The sequence below is a fragment of the Cherax quadricarinatus genome, chromosome 15 (assembly GCF_038502225.1).
Source record: "Cherax quadricarinatus isolate ZL_2023a chromosome 15, ASM3850222v1, whole genome shotgun sequence".
NCBI classification, from domain to species: Eukaryota; Metazoa; Arthropoda; class Malacostraca; order Decapoda; family Parastacidae; genus Cherax; species Cherax quadricarinatus.
In genome coordinates, this window is record NC_091306.1 from 1,070,205 (window position 1) to 1,092,174 (window position 21,970).

Below are 21,970 nucleotides of genomic sequence, written 5' to 3' on the forward strand. Positions count from 1 at the left end.
CCTCAATGAACACATTTACGCATGTAGGAAAGTTAACTTGAACAACGCCTGTGTACAACATCGAAATTCTACCAATCATCTCATGAAATTCAGAGACGCCCAATTAGTGATTAAAGAAACTAATTTCCGAAGACGCAAGTGCCTCGAATCAGCACTGATCGCTGTTTCGAATACAATTAAACAAAACAACGGAAGCTTCACCATCTCTGAAGTCTTAGCAAGAATCCTCCTGAAAACAGTAAACCCTGCCATCACATAGTCTCTCCTGTTATACTACACAAAGCACATTACAGAGAGTGAACACTGAAACAAGCTGCCTCTTTCCAGTCTATATTTGTCCAACCTATTTTTATGTTACCCAAGTAATAGCTTTTATATCGAATATTAAAATGGTATAAAATACCGACAGGTTGTTAGGTAAGACACATATGCAACAGTTAGGTATCTTTATTTCGAAACGTTTCGCCTACACAGTAGGCTTCTTCAGTCGAGTACAGAAAAGTTGATAGAAGCAGAAGATACTTGAAGACGATGTAATCAGTCCATCACCCTTAAAGTTTTGAGGTGGTCAGTCCCTCAGTCTGGAGAAGAGCATTGTTCCATGGAATGAAACAATGGAACAATGCTCTTCTCCAGACTGAGGGACTGACCACCTCAAAACTTTAAGGGTGATGGACTGATTACATCGTTTTCAAGTATCTTCTGCTTCTATCAACTTTTCTGTACTCGACTGAAGAAGCCTACTGTGTAGGCGAAACGTTTCGAAATAAAGATACCTAACTGTTGCATATGTGTCTTACCTAACAGCTTTTATATCCTTTTACTCACGTACGAATTAATTGCTCTACCATATTGTATTACTACTATTACTTTTGTCACTACTACTACTACTACTACTACTACTACTACTACTACTACTACTACTACTACTACTACTACTACTACTACCACTACCACTACCACTAGTGAACATCTAAATGGTACCTCACTAGTACTGCACCTCACTCTGAGCCTTTATGTACCCTCTGTGTCCATGTATTGTTTGTAATGGCTTGATAAAGCTCCTGGAGAGCGAAACGTTGCCACAATAAAATGTCACATTAGTTGCACTTGTGTCCTTTTACTTAACATAAATGAGCAATAACTACTGAACAAGAGTCCAGTGCATTATTCATTCATGTGAGGGATAGAGGCCACTGTGTAAACTGGACTAATGCTAAAGAATTGCGTCCCTGAAATTCTATAGTTCAACGAAATATTGTGGAATCATCACTCATTGAGCATGATGCGAAACATTTTTCAAATCTGTGTTCTGGAATCTGTTAACTTGAGAGTTTTATAGTCCGGAACGTTGTTCATAATTTTAAAGGTGCAACCATTTTTTACAAAAATACAGTGTGTGTTCTCTGTCTGACGAACAATTTGTCTTGAATTTCATACATATACTGGACAAATGTATGTGTGCGGGTGGTAGGATTTAGGAACCACATTCATGGAGTGGGCCGTTGAGCTTACTAAAATGGTCCTTTCTTACATTTTTGTTTAGTTTATGATCTGAAATGTTTAATTTGAATTGTCTTTACTCCTTTTTACTTCTTATTGGTTGGATATAATTTAAATGTATTTAGATATATGACTTATTTCAAATTACCATCTCATAGGAAAAGCGCTGTTATGTGTAACTGAAATTGTGGACCAGTGGGTGAGTTGTCACCTGCTCTGAGTGAGATGTCATCTCAGTGTTTAACATACAGAATGTGCTTCTCTTGCCTCTCTTTCCAATTCCATTGAAGATGTGTGTGTAAGCACATGAAAGCACCCAGGAGTTTTTCCTATTTTCACTGTGGTATTTTTATATATTTGCAATCACGGGTTTATTTTTTATCTTTTCCACACACACACACACACACACACACACACACACACACACACACACACACACACACACACACACACACACACACACACACACACACACACACACACACAAACACAAACACACACACTTGTGACTTGACAATGGTCCAAAACTTAGTAAAAAGGATCCTCTCCCAAGTGCGAGAGTCTTTATTAATCATGTTATCTTCTCTTCTTAATTCCCCGTCTCTGTTCCACTTCGCATTTACCCTTGAACGATATTCCCCTTACCCAGTCTATTTTCCCACTCATTTTCTCTCACATCGCCTCTCAGGTCTCAAATGGCCACTTAATCGCTCACACCACCAATGCGAGAGGGGGCAAGAAAACATTACTGGGGACCCTGCATCACTTCAGTGTGTGTGTGTATATATAGACGTGGAGGTCAGTGGGCAGTAGTGGGGGTATTACTGAATCTATCACTCCACGTCACTCTTAAGCGCCAGACTCGTTTAACCTCATTATTTGGCAGTGATTTGAGAGTCGCTACAAAGATGCCTTTTGCTGCGACTCCTGCGCACGTTGCTATTGCTTACAGCCTGGCTGGTAAGATACTGGGCTTCTATTAAAAGACAGAGGACCGAACCTTTTTCACTCTGAGCTTAGTGGCCCACTAACACGGGTATTGGGCTTTACAAAAATAGTAATAATGATGATGATGATGATGATGATAATAATAATAATAATAATAATAATAATAATAATAATAATAATAATAATAATAATAATAATAATAATAATAATAATAATAACAATAATAATAAAGATAATTGTGAATGCTGTTAGTGATAGTTTTACTTTTAAGGCTGATGGCAATTCATCATCTATCCTTACTTAATTACCGTAATCTTGTATCGAGATAAGTAGGGTTAATTTCCTGGCGCTTTATGTAATTTGACAAATATTATTTACCGTATTTTAGGTTAGTTTAAGTGAGGTTAAGTCAGGTTGGGTTGGAGGAGGCACTAGGTTAGGCAGGGTTGGAGGAGGCACTAGGTTCGGCAGGGTTGGAGGAGGCACTAGGTTCGGCAGGGTTGGACGAGACGCTAGGTTAGGCAGATAGGTTAGCCGGGGTTGAATGAGGCGCTAGGTTAGGCAGGGTTGAATGAGGCACTAGGTTAGGCAGGGTTGAATGAGGCACTAGGTTAGGCAGGATGCTGTTAATTTAGGTTAGGTCAGGTTTGGTCACATGCATCGGTAAAAACGAATATTTGCACTCTAGACAGTAAAGAAAATAACGGCCGCCTCACCTCTGGCAATACAATGACTAAGCATAACCAGGCAAATTTGATGAAGCTTGATCGGCGGAAAGGGAGAGGTAACTCCTGTTCCTTGGACCAAGAGCCACAATCATAATAAAATCTGCCGCCGTCGCCGCCTCCGAGGTTGATATTCCCATTCGCTATCGATACTATGCCTTAATAACCACTAAGGAAGGCTTCAATGCTTCGCAGAATGGTGGACCGAGTGCAACTCCTATGCAGTATCGACGAGCACGCAGAATTTACCTTCAACGTCATCTCCGCTCTGCTGCCCTTTCCTTACCTTCTTGGTGACGGACCCACTTTTAATCCAGACTCTCTCATTGCCTTTTTGACAGCAACTGATTTACTACACAGTCTCTGATGATGATGATGTCTCTGGCACTCTTCTCAGTTCTTTCCACCTTAATCTCTAGCTACCCTCTACCCCTGAACTATCCACTGCCCCGCTGCACTTCATATCCTAATGATCATCCCTTTTCCTCTTGCTACCCATTACCCCTGCATCCTTCCCGGCCCTGCTGAGCTGTATAACCCTTGTGGTTTAGCGCTTCTTTCTGATTATAATAATAATAGCGGTATTGTGCTTTATATGTCATTGTTGCTGGCAAGCTGACAGAATAACATCATTATAAAAATGGTGGTAGTTGTGAAGGTAATGTTAGTGGGACTGAAGTGAAAATGATGCTGGAAGCAGTCACGCTGATAGAGATTGTGGTGGTGGTTGTGGTGATTGTGGTGGTAGTCGTGGTAGTGGTGATCGTTTTAACTACGGCGATAGTGTTTAAAACTACAGTATATTGTCATACACGACTTCCTAAAAATTACTCTTAAGTTACATATCAGTAAATGAGCTAATGGTGAGATGAAGAAAAGAACAATGAAGGGCGGAGGTAGAAAAGGGGAAACAGGAGAATTAAATCGGAATCCCCATTTTAGAAACTAAACACACAGTGATCCATGGATTGACACTGATATATTAAAATTCCGAGAATAAAAATAATCCGTAAGGTGTTTTTATAAAAAAAGTAAAATAAATTAAATACATGATGATAACACGCACAAAGCAAATTACATTCATGTCTGGTCATTCGTTAAGTGTCCGCTCAGCTATGTTGGTTCAGACAAGCAGTCCAACTGCGTCATTTCCTCGTGTGACATCTTTCACAATCATGGGCTGATGTAGGGACAACATACACAAACACACACACACACACACACACACACACACACACATACACACACACACACACACACACGCTCATACACAGATTAGGGAGATATTGGCTGCGCATCTCAGGAAGGAATTAGCAGTAAACATATGAAAAGCATTTCACATCTGCTGTAGCGATAGGGAGCTTGGCGAATTTAAGTGTAGCTCTCATTGAATCTCAAACTTATATATTCAGACATGATAAACAAAGTACATCAGTCCCATTTCTTACTATGAAGCACCAACCTGGAACCCACACCTAAAAAAAAAAAAAAATCAAATTTTGCTACCGAAGCCGCTAGTTTATCGTACGCCCCGTATCCTTCCTGAGGACGGTAGCGCAAGAATATCGAGATGCATTTAAACAAGAATGTCAAGAAGTAGTATCTAGCAATGAGATCAGTTCCAGAACTAAGAGGAACATGCTAAGAGGAGACATTTAGAGAGTTGAACCTGAAAACATAAGAAGACAAGGATTAAGGAATATGTGATAACCATGCACAAAATAATCAGAAGCCTTGATAGAATGGAGAAATACTGATCGACAGGCGAGAAACAGATACAAGATGTAGCCAGTAGCTAAAGACAAGAATTTCAGGACATATTTCTTTAGCCTGGAAATGGTCAAAAAGTAGAATGACCTAGATGAGGAGGTAGTGATAAGACAACAATACTAAATTAGAAAGAAGCAAATCGCTAAATGCCATACGTCTACTAACAGAACAAAAATAGATTGCAGTAAAATAATTCTTTAAAAGAATTACACAACCATGAACAAAGCGGTCAACCTTCAGAAAGATTGGCAGCCATAGTTGGGTTAAAGCTGCGTGGGACGCCGTCAGGAGGAGGCAACACAGCTTAGAACATTAATGTAATTAATTTTGTTTTGTGATGATGTTAGTTTAAGCATGAGTGGTGGTCAAGAGCACAAGCACTTCGTAAACAAACAGTTTAGCAGTGAGTGGCGAGAAGACAGCCAACGTGTGGTGTCCAGCCATCACATTGGCTCGGCTCGAGTTCTCTTGCTGGCTGTGTGTGTTGGCTTGTCAAGGATGATATGCTCAGTGACTCCTTCTCAAAACTCTGATGGGGAACACTTAAGCTTGCTTTCCCTCGCCAGTTTCTTATCATTTATCTCAATTAATATAATAAACTTCTTGGTTCAAATATTTTTTACTTGCGATTACTTAAAGATATTTTTCAACTAATTCGATTCCGAGTTTTTCTCGTTCACTTTTTAATTGTAAACTATATATAAAAAGGAAGTAGAACAACATAAATAACACCTTAGAGCCTACATCTTAAATACTTCATCCAGCTCCCCGGCGGTGACCCGTGTGTCCAGAATGCTGCAGGTATTTTCCCTCTGGATCGCAACACTGAGTTTCTGAAAGAGGAAGCTGGCCGATCTGTTGATGCATTTCTGTTGTACTGTGTCGTTAAATAAAAGCCACATAGAATATGTATGTATATATATATATATATATATATATATATATATATATATATATATATATATATATATATATATATATATATATATAAAGTAATATATATATATATATGTATGTATATATATATATAATGTACTAAATGTATGTATGCTGTACTTGCCTACGAACACTTGTAGTGTTCGAAGTCAATGCTTAACTTTCAGGATAAGTTTGTGGTGAATCACGTCCTTTGCTAAAAAAAAAAAAAAAAACTGTTGATTCACTGTGTCAGAAATTGCGTCGGAGCACTGTGTCAGAAGCTGAGCATCTGAGGACAGTTTTAGCAAGTGTGTTTGAGTAGTGTGCCAGGCGTCAGTCCCCTGCTGCCCTCCACGCCTCATGATAACCTCCATTACGTGACCACCATGGCAGGCCATGTGTTTCATTGAATACACTGCGTCCCTTTGAATCTATACCAGATAACCGGAGTTATCGTAGACAGTTCCTTTACCCAGCATTTCTTCATCCCACTGTGTCAGTCAGAACATGCTGGGGTAGCCTCAAAGTCCACGAATAGCATTTTGATGTGCGTTGGACAACCTTTTTTTTAAGTATATAAATCATGCCAAAGCATTAAAACTAGATATTTGGTTTGTTAGCGCAATGATTAGCCGAAAGACCTCAACATTATTTTGATATTCATAAGGAAGTGTTAGTCATATACGGATCTTGCAACCGCAGGAAAATCTGAGCTAATCATGTTTGCTCCAAGGGAAGGCAGATACAATTCCTCGCAACAAGAGCCTTTCATTGTCATGAAGACAACCCCCACTGAAGAGATGGAGACTAAAAGAACCACTTCAGCAGCTTCACCACTGCGTCTCCATCACATCCTTCACCATTGCCTTCCTCATTCCTTCATCATCTCTGACACCAAAACCTCTCTTACTGCCTCCCTCGTGTCCGACACTGCCACCTGATGGCGCTCCAGTTGGTCAGTCTCTGCCAAACGCTTCCCATTACGATATTTCAGTCTCCACTTCCATCGCCTTCCCTCCGCAAGGTGGATCGTTCCTCGTCCGTCTGCCTTTATCAGAAAGGCAGCACTTTGCATCTTCTCTTTCCCTTCCTTCGATTCCTGATATTCCTGGTGTATCCTCACCTGCCATAGTGATCAGACTGTCCTCTCATCTCAGAACACAGGAGCTGGAAGACAACACTTACCAGGCCTGTTAACACTTTTGAATTCTCCCTATCCGGCGCAGTACCCGCTATGGTGAGTATATTATTTTCGTCTTCACAACTGACCGGCAACTTTGGTCTTATCTTCACGTTTTTACTTATGGACACACTTCAAATAGATAAATCTCTGCAGGACGTGAAATATTATTATATTCCACTAAAGATGGTTTTTTTCTTCACAATACTGGAAATAATCGAAGCCCGAAAAGATGCTAGTCACGAAGGATGCATTTTTAACCTATGTTGACATCCTACTGGCCTGTTCTCCATTACAGACGATTTTATACACAGAGATACTGGTATAAACACTTTATTCTAAAAGACAAGAAAAGACTTCGTTAACACTTTTCTTGACTTGGGTATATTGCCGAAAAGTGTCGAATAATAAATAGTTTTTATATTAACATCAGGTAGTCTAGGGTTACCTACAAACATTCAACAGTACTGTGCATATACACATTTAGGAATACAGCACAAGCGTATTCCATAATATTTAAGGAAAATTCCCTTTAAAAGACTCTAGAAAATTCTTTATGTTTGAATTTCAAACTACATCAAAATATTGTGCTTGCTCGATAATTTCAATGTATTTTCTTTACGAGACTTTTTTTTTTTTTTTTTTTTTTTTTTTTTTTTTTTTTTTTTACACAGGGTTTGACAAGGTTAAGGATCCCTAGCTTTATTGACAGCTATTTACAGGTTAAGGATTCCTAACTTTATTGGCAAGCTAAGAGCTGTTACCTACATCAGCTCATTTGAAAGCATTTTTATTATCTTGTAAATCTCTGCTCAGGTAATAATTGCAGATGTCATTATAATTCATAATGTCATCACCACGACTACATACCAACAGCCGCACTACAACACTTGCACCACAACAGCTACATCACAATGATTACGCCACAATAGCTGCACCACAGTGATTACATCACAACGGTTCAACCACAACAGCTGCATCACAACGGTTAAATTACAACACTACAACAGATGTGCCACAGAGGCCACAGAAAATCTAGCAGTATTTACAGGAAGAATATTTACATTTCCTTATCCATGACAGCTCACAACAAGTTGTAATTCGAAGACACTACAAAGGTAATAAACTTTATTTTACGATGGTTACATGCATAGTGAAGCTCCATCAAGTACAAAGAAATTCACGAAAAGACGATATCATAAACACCCGAAATACCCGAGGTTCAGTAACATTGTGCTAAAGTATGCGTTTCTTTATTTTGTTCTGTGGTTCCGGAGACCTGGAAAATGAGAGCTCAGAGACATTTTCGTTTCGGCCTGTCGTTCCCATGATAAATCAGCTGAGCTATAGTTCATGAGTTAGGAGTGCAAGATGGTCCAAACAGGTGATGAGGGGGACAGTTCACTTAAATTCCCAATTAACCTATAATTTGGAGAGGAAACTTAATACAAATGTTTCTGTCCGTCACGGACAAATATCACGTTACTCTCTATTTGATAATCACTACGCGAAAGTGGCCAGAAGCACTAGAATCTTGAAGCACTAAACCCACAACGATTTAATGCCTTAAGAAATACGCCACCACAATCCTCTCCAAACATTTTGGCAGCCCTGAACTGCACCAACATTTACCTGGCACGTTTTAACCTCTTCTCTTTAAGTACTTCATCAATTACAATCATGAGGAGGAGCAAAGTTTTTCCTAAAATGTTGTAGTCACCCGAGATCGGACGAGTAAGTTCACAGGTTCGATGCTCATTAAAAATGACTTCAAAAGTATTTTGCAAAATCAGTTATAATCACTTTACAAACTCAGATAATAACTTCTAATGAAAGACTTAAGGGTGATTTTCATCTTGAGATGTTGAAGGGTCATAGGGTGTAATGTTTATATATATGTATATATATATATATATATATATATATATATATATATATATATATATATATATATATATATATATATATATATGAGAGTATATATATATATATATGTTATAGTATATGTCGTGCCGAATATGTAAAACTGGTCAATTAGCAAGAACTCATTTAAAATTAAGTCCTTTCTAAAATTTTATGTTATACGTTTAAAGATATAGTTTTTTTCATTAATGTTAATGTAAAAGTTTTTTGAAAGTTTTTCTTTTTTGCACCAAAATGAATCTTAGAAAACTTTCCTAACCTTATTATAACAAGAGCAATTTATTTTAGCCTAACCCAACTAAATATATTTTAGATTTGTTTACAGTAATTTAATACTAAACAAACACAGCGAAATATATTTTTTTCGTTAGGTTCAGAGTGATTTTGACGAAATTATTGCATACACAAATTTTCACTTGTCCTATATGGCAAGATGAGCGTTGCTATTTAAGCCAAGATCGCAAGTTCTGCCTATTCGGCACGATATATATATATATATATATATATATATATATATATATATATATATATATATATATATATATATATATATATATATATATATATATATATATATATATATATATATATATAGGGCGACTAAAGCAAACGAAAGTTTTTCTTTTTAAATTTAGTAATTCATAATTTATATAGAGGGGTTACTAGCTCTTTGTTCCCGGAATTTTAGTCGCCACTTTTGACACGCATGGATGACGGAGGAAGAATTCTTTTCCACCTCCCATGGAGATAAGAGAAAATAAAGAAAACCAAGAACTATTAAGAAAATGGAAGAAAACCCAGATGAGTGTGTAAATACCTACTAGTGTACATGTTTGCATAGTCACCTAAGTGTAAGTAGAAGCAACAAGATTGTGTGTGTGTATGGATGTGTGTGCTGTATGTAATAACAGGGACGGAAATCTTCAGTTCAAAATCTCTCACATTTTTCCGTGCTTCATCAGGAGCTATACAATGTTGACAGAACTGCAATAGATAGATTGAGTGGGAACTTTTGTCACAGGAAAGGTAGCGTCTGGACACTGGCTGGCCTTTTCCACCTTAGAAAGACTCAATGCGCCCATCCTGTCACCCCCCCCCTAACTTGTCCCCTTAGAACCCTTTCTCCATGGAGGAGGAGGTCACCTCCGAGATTTACAGAAAGCGATTTACAGAATAATATGGAAGAGTAATAATGAGTCCAAAGCTGCATTTAATCACCGTCGGCTGATCAAGTGTCTTATGAGATAACGTTAATTAAGTGGTTAATACACACACACAAACACTCAGATCTCATGTAAACCTTTGTTTTAGTAAAAGAATCAAATGTGCGTATTGTCAGCTTAAACTACCACACATTCGGGTACGTTCTACATAATATTCAGAAGATTCCTTACATTCATTCTTAAATACCGCCTACAGAAATACTAAATATTTCTTGTCATTGAATATCCTGAATATTCCTCGATATCCTGAATATTACACCTAATATCCTAGTTAATCCTGAATCTTCCTTAGTATTCAGATAATTCATTATCACATAACATCCTGAACATTCCTGAATTTTCGTTAGTATTTCGATTATTCTTTATAACCAAATATCGCAGAAATTCTGAACCACCCCATCATATTCATCTATTCTGGTCAACATAGAGACTTGTTTGCATATATCCTAAGTATTGTAAATATTGTAGATAATCTAGGAAGCCTGACCGTCTCCAGTCAATAGGATCCCAGTGGTTATGAGTCCTCATCCCCTGACTTTCTTGGGTTATCCTGGGTGACACATGCATGTTGCTATGTATGAGAGTTCCTCTCACCTATATGTGTGATAGTTGCAGCCGCTTGCACTTGTGTATTTCTAGATATTCTAGGAATCCCTGAGAGTCTCCCATCATTATTACCCTGGTGGTGATAGATCACCACGCCTGACCCTCTTGGGCCATCCTAGGCAACTCATACATATGCTGATATGTATGATAGTTACAATCATATAAACTAGGCGTAATCGTTTAGTTGCAATGACTAGTTGCAATCACCTAAATTTGTGTTCCTATACCCGTATCTGTATCCTTATGCATCTCTACCTGAACAGGCTTATTACTGCATGCAACTTATTACAGTATACTCTCAAGAATGAGAACAGAGAAACTGAGACCTGACAGGGCATACACTCACTCGCAGAAGGTTGTGGAGGATGCTAAACTTCCCGGAATTCCCCAGGTACGGCGATGCCGGAGGGCAGGATGCGTTCTTTGACGGAAGAAACGTGCAAGATGGGTGAGGTGAATGTGGGTCTAATGTCACCATATCTTCACAACGTCCCGTTGCATAATGAATAATCTGGTGATTTTATATAACACTCTGGCCTAAGATTATGCACAATAAACTTCATCAAACAGTTATCCAGTTTGTCCAAACATGAATTATACAAGTCATTCCTATCAAATTCTAAGAGCGAGGATTCATTTATGGTTCTTTCCATGACGGTTCTGTTGGCTACAATGACCTGAGCTGCTGCCCACCCCAGTAGACGATAACAGGTACTGACGTAGTAGTTTGCATCCGAATCCTGGACCGCCCTAAATGAGTACTGATGCTGGGCTAATCTGGCTTCCAGTGGTTTATTTGTTTTTCCAGTGTATGATAGAGAGTATAGAGTGCATGGGACCTTGTAAACACCGTCAATTCTGAACATTAAAATGGTATAAAATACCGACAGGTTGTTAGGTAAGAAACATATGCAACAGTTAGGTATCTTTATTTCGAATCGTTTCGCCTACACAGTAGGCTTCTTCAGTCGAGTACAGAAAAGTTGATAGAAGCAGAAGAGACTTGAAGACGATGTAATCAGTCCATCACCCTTAAAGTTTTGAGGTGGTCAGTCCCTCAGTCTGGAGAAGAGCATTGTTCCAAAGTCTGAAACAATATGGAGTTGAAGCGACAGGATGGAACCTTATATAGCGCCAGGAGGTGAGACGTAGGTCACTAGTAGAACGCAGATGTTGGGAGGTCAGGTCCCTCTCAAATCCAGCCGTTCTCACTAGTAGAGGTTGTCGAAGTTGATTTAAGGTCTGTACCAAGATACCCCTGTGTTGCAGTGTCTGACAGGTTGAACATTAAAATGGTACAAAATACCGACAGGTTGTTAGGTAAGACACATATGCAACAGTTAGGTATCTTTATTTCGAAACGTTTCGCCTGCACAGTAGGCTTCTTCAGTCGAGTACAGAAAAGTTGAAAGAAGCAGAAGAGACTTGAAGACGATGTAATCAGTCCATCACCCTTAAAGTCTCTTTTGCTTCTATCAACTTTTCTGTACTCGACTGAAGAAGCCTACTGTGTAGGCGAAACGTTTCGAAATAAAGATACCTAACTGTTGCATATGTGTCTTACCTAACAACCGTCAATTCTGTTGAACTGTGCGTTTTTAAACAACTTCTGTCTCACCGTTCGACTGTTTTTGATGACAGTATATATTTATATTTTATTAATACAAAGGTTTATATATAATATGAGTGATGTACTCTAGAAGCCTAATATGATCACACAAAACCAGCAAGCAAAGTGGTACAGAGAAACATAGCAAAGCAAGACTTTATTACGCAACATTTCGCCCTGCGGTGAGTATTTATTGAAACTTTCTCTTTATTACAATAGGAAGGAAGGACGAATTATCACCCTGAGCGAGCGCTAAATCCCGAGGGGTAATAAAGCGGCTGAAGAATGGAAGACAGTCGGGTTGAAACCAAGGTCTCTAGAGAATACTTACAAGAGTTTCTCACTGCAATCAGGACATTTCTCTTATGGGAAAAATGGGGAGACAATAATGATTGCGAGAGGGGAAGGGGAAATACGACAGTAATTGAGGATATGATTGAAAAAAAGGAAAATAGAGCTAGAGGAGGAAGGCTTAATTAAATATCAGAGCTCAATCGTGACAATATTTAGAACGGAACCTTTGCCAGCGTTAGATTCTCACACGATCTTAAATATTTATTCTAACGCTGTTTTTGCTAAGCGACATCAGCGACATCGTCTATAATACAGAAATATTTTATGGTACTGACTGAGAAAAACGTTTCGTCTACTAGGAACGTCTTCCAGTTCCTGTTTGAAGAAAACATTCTCAGTAAATATCATAAATTTCACATTGTGTCTTATTCACATACTAGGTTTTCGTGCCTTTGATACTCATATCATGTAAAGTTTGTATAGCTAGGTGAGTACAGCTAAGTACAACTAGGAGAGCGCAGATACGCAAATGAGTACGGCTATGTGAGAACATCAAAGTGCGTAATACCAGGCGAGTAAAGGGTAGTGAGAACAGCCAGTTCAGTACAGCTAGGTAAGTTCAATCAGGTAGATGAGAACATCAAGGTAGATTCAGATAATGTATGGAGTTCTGTCTGGCGCAGTTTAGTGAGTAAAGCTAGGCACTTTAAGCACAAATAGGTAATTAAAGCTAGAAGAATACAGCTAGATACATTCAGCTAAAACAGTACAGCTATAAAACGCCTAGGAGAGTAAAGCTTGGTAAATAAAGCTACGCAAGTGAGCACATCTTGCTGAGTAGAGCCGATTACGGGAAGATGAACACAGTTAACTACACCCGAGGAAATACAGCGAAGTTAACAGGAAAACAAGAGAAACAGTAATTTTCGTAAAGAGAGAGAAAAAATCAACACCTAATGCAACACAAAGAATAATTTTGGTAATTCAAGCAGGTGATACTAGAAGCCTGGGCATTATGACATCACAGGCACAGGTATACGGGCACAGTGCCACTCGTCAAGTGCAACGGCAAAGCAGATTTGACTAGAGGGTCGGAGTGCCAACTGGCTTCACCGCCAGACCTTAAAGGATCTGTGACAGAATGAGGGATCATACCAGAGAGGGAGAAATAAGCACGGGAGAACATGGGAGTACATCAGGACATGGCGAATCATGGACATGGGAGTAAATGGGCACACACACACACACACACACACACACACACACACACACACACATACACACACACACACACACACACACACACATATATATATATATATATATATATATATATATATATATATATATATATATATATATATATATATATATATATATATATATATATATATATATATATATATATATATATATATATATACAAAGGGAAGGTTAGCATGGGCCTTCACTGTAACCACAGATGCAAGAATTTTACAACTGAATGGCAAGCCAACATGGCTTATGACGATCTCGTTATAACGAGTTCGTTAAAACCGTTATTAATAATTCGAGGCTTTAAACTAACTCGTTATAACAAGCTCGTTATAGCAGTGTTTTATATAATCCGAGTTTTGAAGGGACTTCAACTTGAGCTTGGCGCAGCCATGTTGGCTTGATATTCGTCTGTTGAGCTAGCTTCCTGGGAGACTGGCTAAATGATTCGTGTTCGATCCCCGGCTGGTCGCGGTATGTTATTTACTTTAAAACATTTGGTTCCGTGGATACATTAATGTGTGTACTGCTTGTGAGACTGATATCTAAACGGGAGGAGAATGAAATTAATTCCTGTAGTTTTCCACGGCCACGAATGTTCTCGGCGTTAAGAATGGCATGTCTAGTGTGTTTACTGGATACCTAGTGTCTTGTAGCACTGGCGTAGTGGACTAAAGCGTCAAGAGTTTAGCTAGCTTCTCGGGAGGCTGGCTAAATGAGCCAGGCTCGATTCCCTGGCCATATATATATATATATATATATATATATATATATATATATATATATATATATATATATATATATATATATATATATATGTGTGTGTGTGTGTGTGTGTATGTGTGTGTGTGTGTGTGTGTGTGTGTGTGTGTGTGTGTGTGTGTGTGTGTGTGTGTGTGTGTGTGTGTGTGTGTGTGTGTGTGTGTGTGTGTGTGTGTGTGTGTGTGTGTGTGTGTGTGTGTGTGTGCGTGTGTGTGTGTGTGTACTCACCTAATTGTACTCACCTAATTGTGGTTGCAGGGGTCGAGACTCAGCTCCTGGCCCCGCCTCTTCACTGATCGCTACTGGATCTTCTCTCTCTCTGCTTCCTGAGCTTTGTCATACCTCTTCTTAAAACTATGTATGGTTCCTGCCTCCACTACTTCACTTGCTAGGCTATTCCACTTGCTGACAACTCTATGACTGAAGAAATACTTCCTAACGTCCCTGTGACTCGTCTGAGTCTTCAGCTTCCAGTTGTGACCCCTTGTCCCTGTGTCCCCTCTCTGGAACATCCTATCTCTGTCCACCTTGTCTATTCCCCGCAGTATCTTGTATGTCGTTATCATGTCTCCCCTGACCCTTCTGTCCTCCAGTGTCGTCAGTCCGATTTCCCTTAACCTTTCCTCGTACGACATTCCCTTGAGCTCTGGGACTAGCCTTGTTGCAAACCTTTGTACTTTCTCTAACTTCTTGACGTGCTTGACCAGGTGTGGGTTCCATACTGGTGCTGCATACTCCAGTATGGGCCTAACATACACAGTGTACAGTGTCTTGAACGATTCCTTATTAAGGTATCGGAACGCTATTCTCAGGTTTGCCAGGCGCCCGTATGCTGCAGCGGTTATTTGGTTGATGTGTGCCTCCGGTGATGTGCTCGGTGTTATGGTCACTCCAAGGTCTTTCTCCCTGAGTGAGGTCTGTAGTCTTTGTCCACCTAGCCTATACTCTGTCTGCGGTCTTCTTTGCCCCTCCCCAATCTTCATGACTTTGCATTTGGCTGGATTGAATTCGAGAAGCCAGTTGCTGGACCACATGTCCAGCCTGTCCAGGTCTCTTTGCAGTCCTGCCTCATCCTCGTCCGATTTAATTCTTCTCATCAACTTCACATCATCTGCGAACAGGGACACTTCAGAGTCTATTCCTTCCATCATGTCGTTCACATATATCAAAAAATAGCACTGGTCCTAGAACTGACCCCTATGGGACCCCGCTCGTAACAGGCGCCCACTGTGATACCTCTTCAAGTACCATGACTCGTTGCTGCCTCCCTGTCAGGTATTCTCTTATCCATTGCAGTGCCCTCCTTTTTACGTGCGCCTGATCCTCCAGCTTCTGCACTAATCTCTTGTGGGGAACTGTGTCAAAGGCCTTCCTGCAGTCTAGGAAAACGCAATCTACCCACCCCTCTCTCTCGTGTCTTACTTCTGTTACCTTGTCATAAAACTCCAGGAGGTTTGTGATACAAGATTTGCCTTCCATGAACCCATGCTGGTTTTCATTTATAATCTTGTTCCTTTCCAGGTGTTCGACCACTCTCCTCCTGATAATCTTCTCCATGACTTTGCACACAATACATGTCAGAGACACAGGTCTGTAGTTTAGTGCCTCGTTTCTGTTTCCTTTCTTAAATATGGGGACTACATTAGCTGTCTTCCATTTCTCAGGTAGTTGCCCAGTTTCAAGGGATGTGTTGAAGATTGTGGTTAGAGGCACGCACAGCATCTCTGCTCCTTCTCTAAGGATCCATGGGGAGATGTTGTCCGGTCCCATCGCCTTTGAGGTGTCAAGGTCACTTAAGAGCTTCTTCACCTCCTCCTCAGTTGTTCGTATGTCATCCAACACTTGTTGGTATATTCCCTCTTGATGTTCCCTTCTGTGCTGTCTTCCCACAGCCCTTCCTGTCTCTACAGTAAAAACTTCATTAAATCTCCTGTTCAGCTCCTCACATACCTCCTGATCATTTCTTGTGAGTTCTCCACCTTCTGTCCTTAATCTGATCACCTGGTCTTTGACTGTTGTCTTCCTCCTGATGTGGCTATACAACAGTTTCGGGTCAGTCTTGATTCTCGATGCTATGTCATTTTCATACTGTCGCTGGGCCTCCCTCCTTACCTGTGCGTACTCATTCCTGGCTCTGCGACTGATCTCCCTATTTTCGTGTGTTCTCTGCCTTCTGTACTTTTTCCATTCTCTATTGCACTTTGTTTTTGCCTCCTTACACCGTCGGGTAAACCAGGGGCTCGTTCTGGTCTTCCCGTTGTTACTGTTGCCCTTGGGAATAAACCTTTCCACTGCCTCCTTGCATTTTGTTGTTACATATTCCATCATTTCATTTACTGGCTTTCCTGCCAGTTCTCTGTCCCACTGGACCTCCCGCAGGAAGTTCTTCAACCCTATGTAGTCCCCTCTTTTATAGTCAGGCTTTTCCCATTCAACTCCTGTTATTCTCTCCACTTGCAGGTCTACTATGTATTCAAAGCACAGAACCACGTGGTCGCTAGCTCCTAGGGGACTCTCATACTTGATGTCCTCAATATCTGAGCTGCCCAGGGTGTGTGTGTGTGTGTGTGTGTGTGTGTGTGTGTGTGTGTGTGTGCACCCTGGGTGAGAGAGGTAGAGGAAATGTACACTCTGCGTAGGAGATGGTCTGCAATTGTACACCCTGGGTAGGAGAGGGTCAGCAAATGTACACCCTGGGTGGGAAAGGGTCAGCAATGTACACCCTGGGTAGGAGAGGGGGGTCAGCAAATGTACACCCTGGGTAGAAGAGGGTCAGCAAATGTACACCCTGGGTGGGAGAGGGTCAGCAATGTACATCCTGGGTGGGAGAGGGTCAGCAAATGTACACTCTGGGTGGAAGAGGGTCAGCAAATGTACACTCTGGGTGGGAGAGGGTCAGCAAATGTACACCCTGGGTAGGAGAAGGTCAGCAAATGTACACCATGGGTAGGAGAGGGTCAGCAAATGTACACCCTGGGTAGGAGAGGGTCAGTAAATGTACACTCTGGGTGGGAGAGGGTCAGCAATGTACACCCTGGGTAGGAGAGGGTCAGCAATGTACATCCTGGGTAGGAGAGGGTCAGCAAATGTACACCCTGGGTGGAAGAGGGTCAGCAAATGTACACTCTGGGTGGGAGAGGGTCAGCAAATGTACACCCTGGGTAGGAGAGAGTCAGCAAATGTACACCCTGGGTAGGAGAGGGTCAGCAATGTACACCCTGGGTAGGAGAGGGTCAACAAATGTACACCCTCGGTGGGAGAGGGTCAGCAATGTACACCCTGGGTAGGAGAGGGTCAGCAATGTACATCCTGGGTAGGAGAGGGTCAGCAATGTACACCCTGGGTAAGAGAGGGTCAGCAATGTACACCCTGGGTGGGAGAGGGTCAACAATGTACACCCTGGGTAGGAGAGGGTCAGTAATGTACACCCTGGGTGGGAGAGGGTCAGCAATGTACACCCTGGGTAGGAGAGGGTCAGCAATGTACACCCTGGGTAGGAGAGGGTCAGCAATGTACACACTGGGTAGGAGAGGATCAGCAATGTACATCCTGGGTAGGAGAGGGTCAGCAATGTACACCCTGGGTAGGAGAGGGTCAACACATGTACACACTGGGTAGGAGAGGGTCAGGAATGTACACCCTGGGTAGGAGAGGGTCAGCAATGTACATCCTGGGTAGGAGAGGGTCAGCAATGTACACCCTGGGTAGGAGAGAGTCAGCAATGTACACCCTGGGTGGGAGAGGGTCAACAATGTACACCCTGGGTGGGAGAGGGTCAGCAATGTACACCCTGGGTGGGAGAGGGTCAGCAATGTACACCCTGGGTAGGAGAGGGTCAGCAATGTACACCCTTGGTAGGAGAGGGTCAGCAAATGTACACCCTGGGTAGGAGAGGGCCAACAATGTACACCCTGGGTAGGAGAGGGTCAACAATGTACACCCTGGGTGGGAGAGGGTCAGCAATGTACACCCTGGGTGGGAGAGGGTCAGCAATGTACACCCTGGGTAGGAGAGGGTCAGCAATGTACACACTGGGTAGGAGAGGGTCACCAAATGTACACCCTGGGTAGGAGAGGGTCAACAAATGTACACCCTGGGTGGGAGAGGGTCAGCAATGTACATCCTGGGTAGGAGAGGGTCAGCAATGTACACCCTGGGTAGGAGAGGGTCAGCAATGTACACCCTGGGTAGGAGAGGGTCAGCAATGTACATCCTGGGTAGGAGAGGGTCAGCAATGTACACCCTGGGTAGGAGAGATAGTGGAAATGTAAAATGTAAAACAGACACTAAACTCTAAGGAATCATACAGAACTTGGGAAACAGTAAGTGATCAGGTTGAATCCAAGAAAAAGTAAGACTCCAAGGCACCTCCTCCTAAATTAGCAGAATAGGAAGACTGACATAAAATATATCTTTTTTAAGGGAATGTTGTGTATTCCTCTACGGACCTGAAGCCTTAAATTATTCGGTGGATCAAAAATTTATTCATTGTTTTTTTCTTCTTCAGCTATTTCGAGACAAAAATAGTTAATTTAATTTTTGCAGTGCAAGGATACCATGCATTCATAATGTCTTTAGGCTGATAACTTGTATTCAGCGCTGGTATACTGAGATTGAAGACCTCGTTCTCTGTATACCTTGAAATTACTGTTGCTCATAAGGGGGCCAGAAAAAAAAAAAGGTAGGAGTTGATTTATTTTAACTCTGCATCATTTTGAGCAGGCTGGATAAAGAACCTGAAATGTTATGTGACAACGATAAACAAGCGTCAATGTGTCCCTGAGATGCAACACAATCCGGGTATGTTAGTATACATATACATATACGCAAAATGTGTAAATGTATTTTCTTGGGAACTTTAGCCAGTCATTTTTTTTTCTCAGAAGCAAAAACATTATTAATATTTGTCGATCAGTGTATAATCAGCTGACAAAACTGAATTACCTTTCAACTTATGTAAATTGAAATTTACACGCTTAAATGAGGGGATTAACAGGTTTTTTGAGAAAAAAATATTACTGATTTAATTTTTTCATAATTTATTTTTATAATTTTCCTGATTTATTTTTTCGTAATTTATTTTTATAATTTTCCTGATTTATTTTTTCGTAATTTATTTTTATAATTTTCCTGATCTAATTTTTTCGTAATTTATTTTTATAGTTTTTCTGATTTAATTATGAAATTTATTTTTAGAATTTTCCTGATTTAATTTTTTCATAATTTATTTTTATAATTTTCCTGATCAAATGTCTATATGATATTATAGATTTTTAAGTGACGAAAGTTTCACAAAGTTTCACAAAGGGTATACAACACCTCCTGCCAGAGACGCTGTAGAGAAAATAATTCCAATATGAAACACAGTTACAGGCTGATAAATAGTATATACTTTCTTGTGCCTCAAAACATCAGTGATGCAACTTTGTCTCTTGGTCCTCAAACAGAAATAAAGAAAAAAATTATATTTAAAGCACGTAAAACCTACAACTTGCTGTTCTCGATCTTTATCTGTATTTCCTTTTCATCTGTCGCCCCTGCAGTAAAACAAAAGAAAAAAAATGCACTTACCTGTGGGTTAGACCCGACATACTTGAGACTGGATTTCATAAATGGAACCTTAGAGTCTTACACACACTCACGAGGGCTTTTCTTCGGAGCCGATAGATTATAATTCTTTTGTGCTTCCTGGCTGAGCTGTTTCATAATTCTTGGGATGGCTCACATGCATGAGAGTGGAAGATATTTATCAATTATCCCAAGACTGTTTGAAGAATGACGATTATCTTGATATTGGTAGATTCGCCTTGCAAACTGCTTCTGTAAGTCTCCTTCATTCCCTCTCTCTCTCTCTCTCTCTCTCCACACACACACACACACACACACACACACACACACACACACACACACACACACACACACACACACACACACACACATATACACACACATACATGCAGGGAGGGTGAGCCAGTAGCGGCCAGTGAAGAGGTGGGGGCAGGAGCTGTGTCTCGACCCTACAACCACAACTAGGTGAGTACACGCGCACACACCAGGAATCCCTGGAAGGAAGTTTACCAATGGTATATATACAAAATATTTCGATGCGCGTATATTCTCGCTTACAACCTGAGTCGTATCAGTCACCATTCCTCTCCCATGAGGACCTAAACTGTTGCTCGTAGCAACCATCATCTTTCTCTGGGAATCTTTTAATTAATCTCACGTAATGTCGATGTCCTTCCATCCTCCGACCCCGTCCTGCATCACCCAGACACCCCCGCTACATCAGCACCACATGGTCGATACTCTCACGCACACGCACAACAAAATCAATCCTATTTTCTCCACAGCCAAGGGCGACAGTATTTTTCCCATCTGCCTCCCACACTAGCTGAGAAAAATATGATTCTTTTTCTACACATAATAATCTTTATCATTATTTAGTTCCCCAGAGTGTCAATCCTCAAGTGCCTCTACACAAGATTTCTTAATATTTATGTTTCCACAGGAAAGCTCACCTCCGCTGTCACATAGACAGGTATTATATAAATATATATATGTATATATATATATATATATATATATATATATATATATATATATATATATATATATATATATATATATATATATATATATATATATATATATATATATATATATATATATATATATATATATATATATATATATATATATATATATATATATATATATATATATATATATATTTATTATCACACTGGCCAATTCCCACCAAGGCAGGGTGGCCCGAAAAAGAAAAACTTTCACCATCATTCACTCCATCACTGTCTTGCCAGAAGGGTGCTTTACACTACAGTTTTTAAACTGCAACATTAACACCCCTCCTTCAGAGTGCAGGCACTGTACTTCCCATCTCCAGGACTCAAGTCCGGCCTGCCGGTTTCCCTGAACCCTTCATAAATGTTTCTTTGCTCACACTCCAACAGCACGTCAAGTATTAAAAACCATTTGTCTCCATTCACTCCTATCAAACACGCTCACGCATGCCTGCTGGAAGTCCAAGCCCCTCGCACACAAAACCTCCTTTACCCCCTCCCTCCAACCTTTCCTAGGCCGACCCCTACCCCGCCTTCCTTCCACTACAGACTGATACACTCTTGAAGTCACTCTGTTTCGCTCCATTCTCTCTACATGTCCGAACCACCTCAACAACCCTTCCTCAGCCCTCTGGACAACAGTTTTGGTAATCCCGCACCTCCTCCTAACT

General features: G+C 40.6%; 1 protein-coding gene across 1 annotated transcript in view; it reads left to right on the plus strand.

Annotated features, from left to right (window-relative positions):
- The first annotated feature begins 6,861 nt into the window (after positions 1-6,861).
- Positions 6,862-21,970, plus strand: part of LOC128692125 (troponin C) — an 81,424-nt gene continuing 66,315 nt past the window's right edge. The window contains exon 1 of the mRNA XM_053781141.2: positions 6,862-7,101. Coding sequence (XP_053637116.1) covers positions 7,099-7,101 — 3 coding nt within the window. The 5' untranslated portion in view covers positions 6,862-7,098. The remainder of the gene's footprint in view (positions 7,102-21,970) is intronic.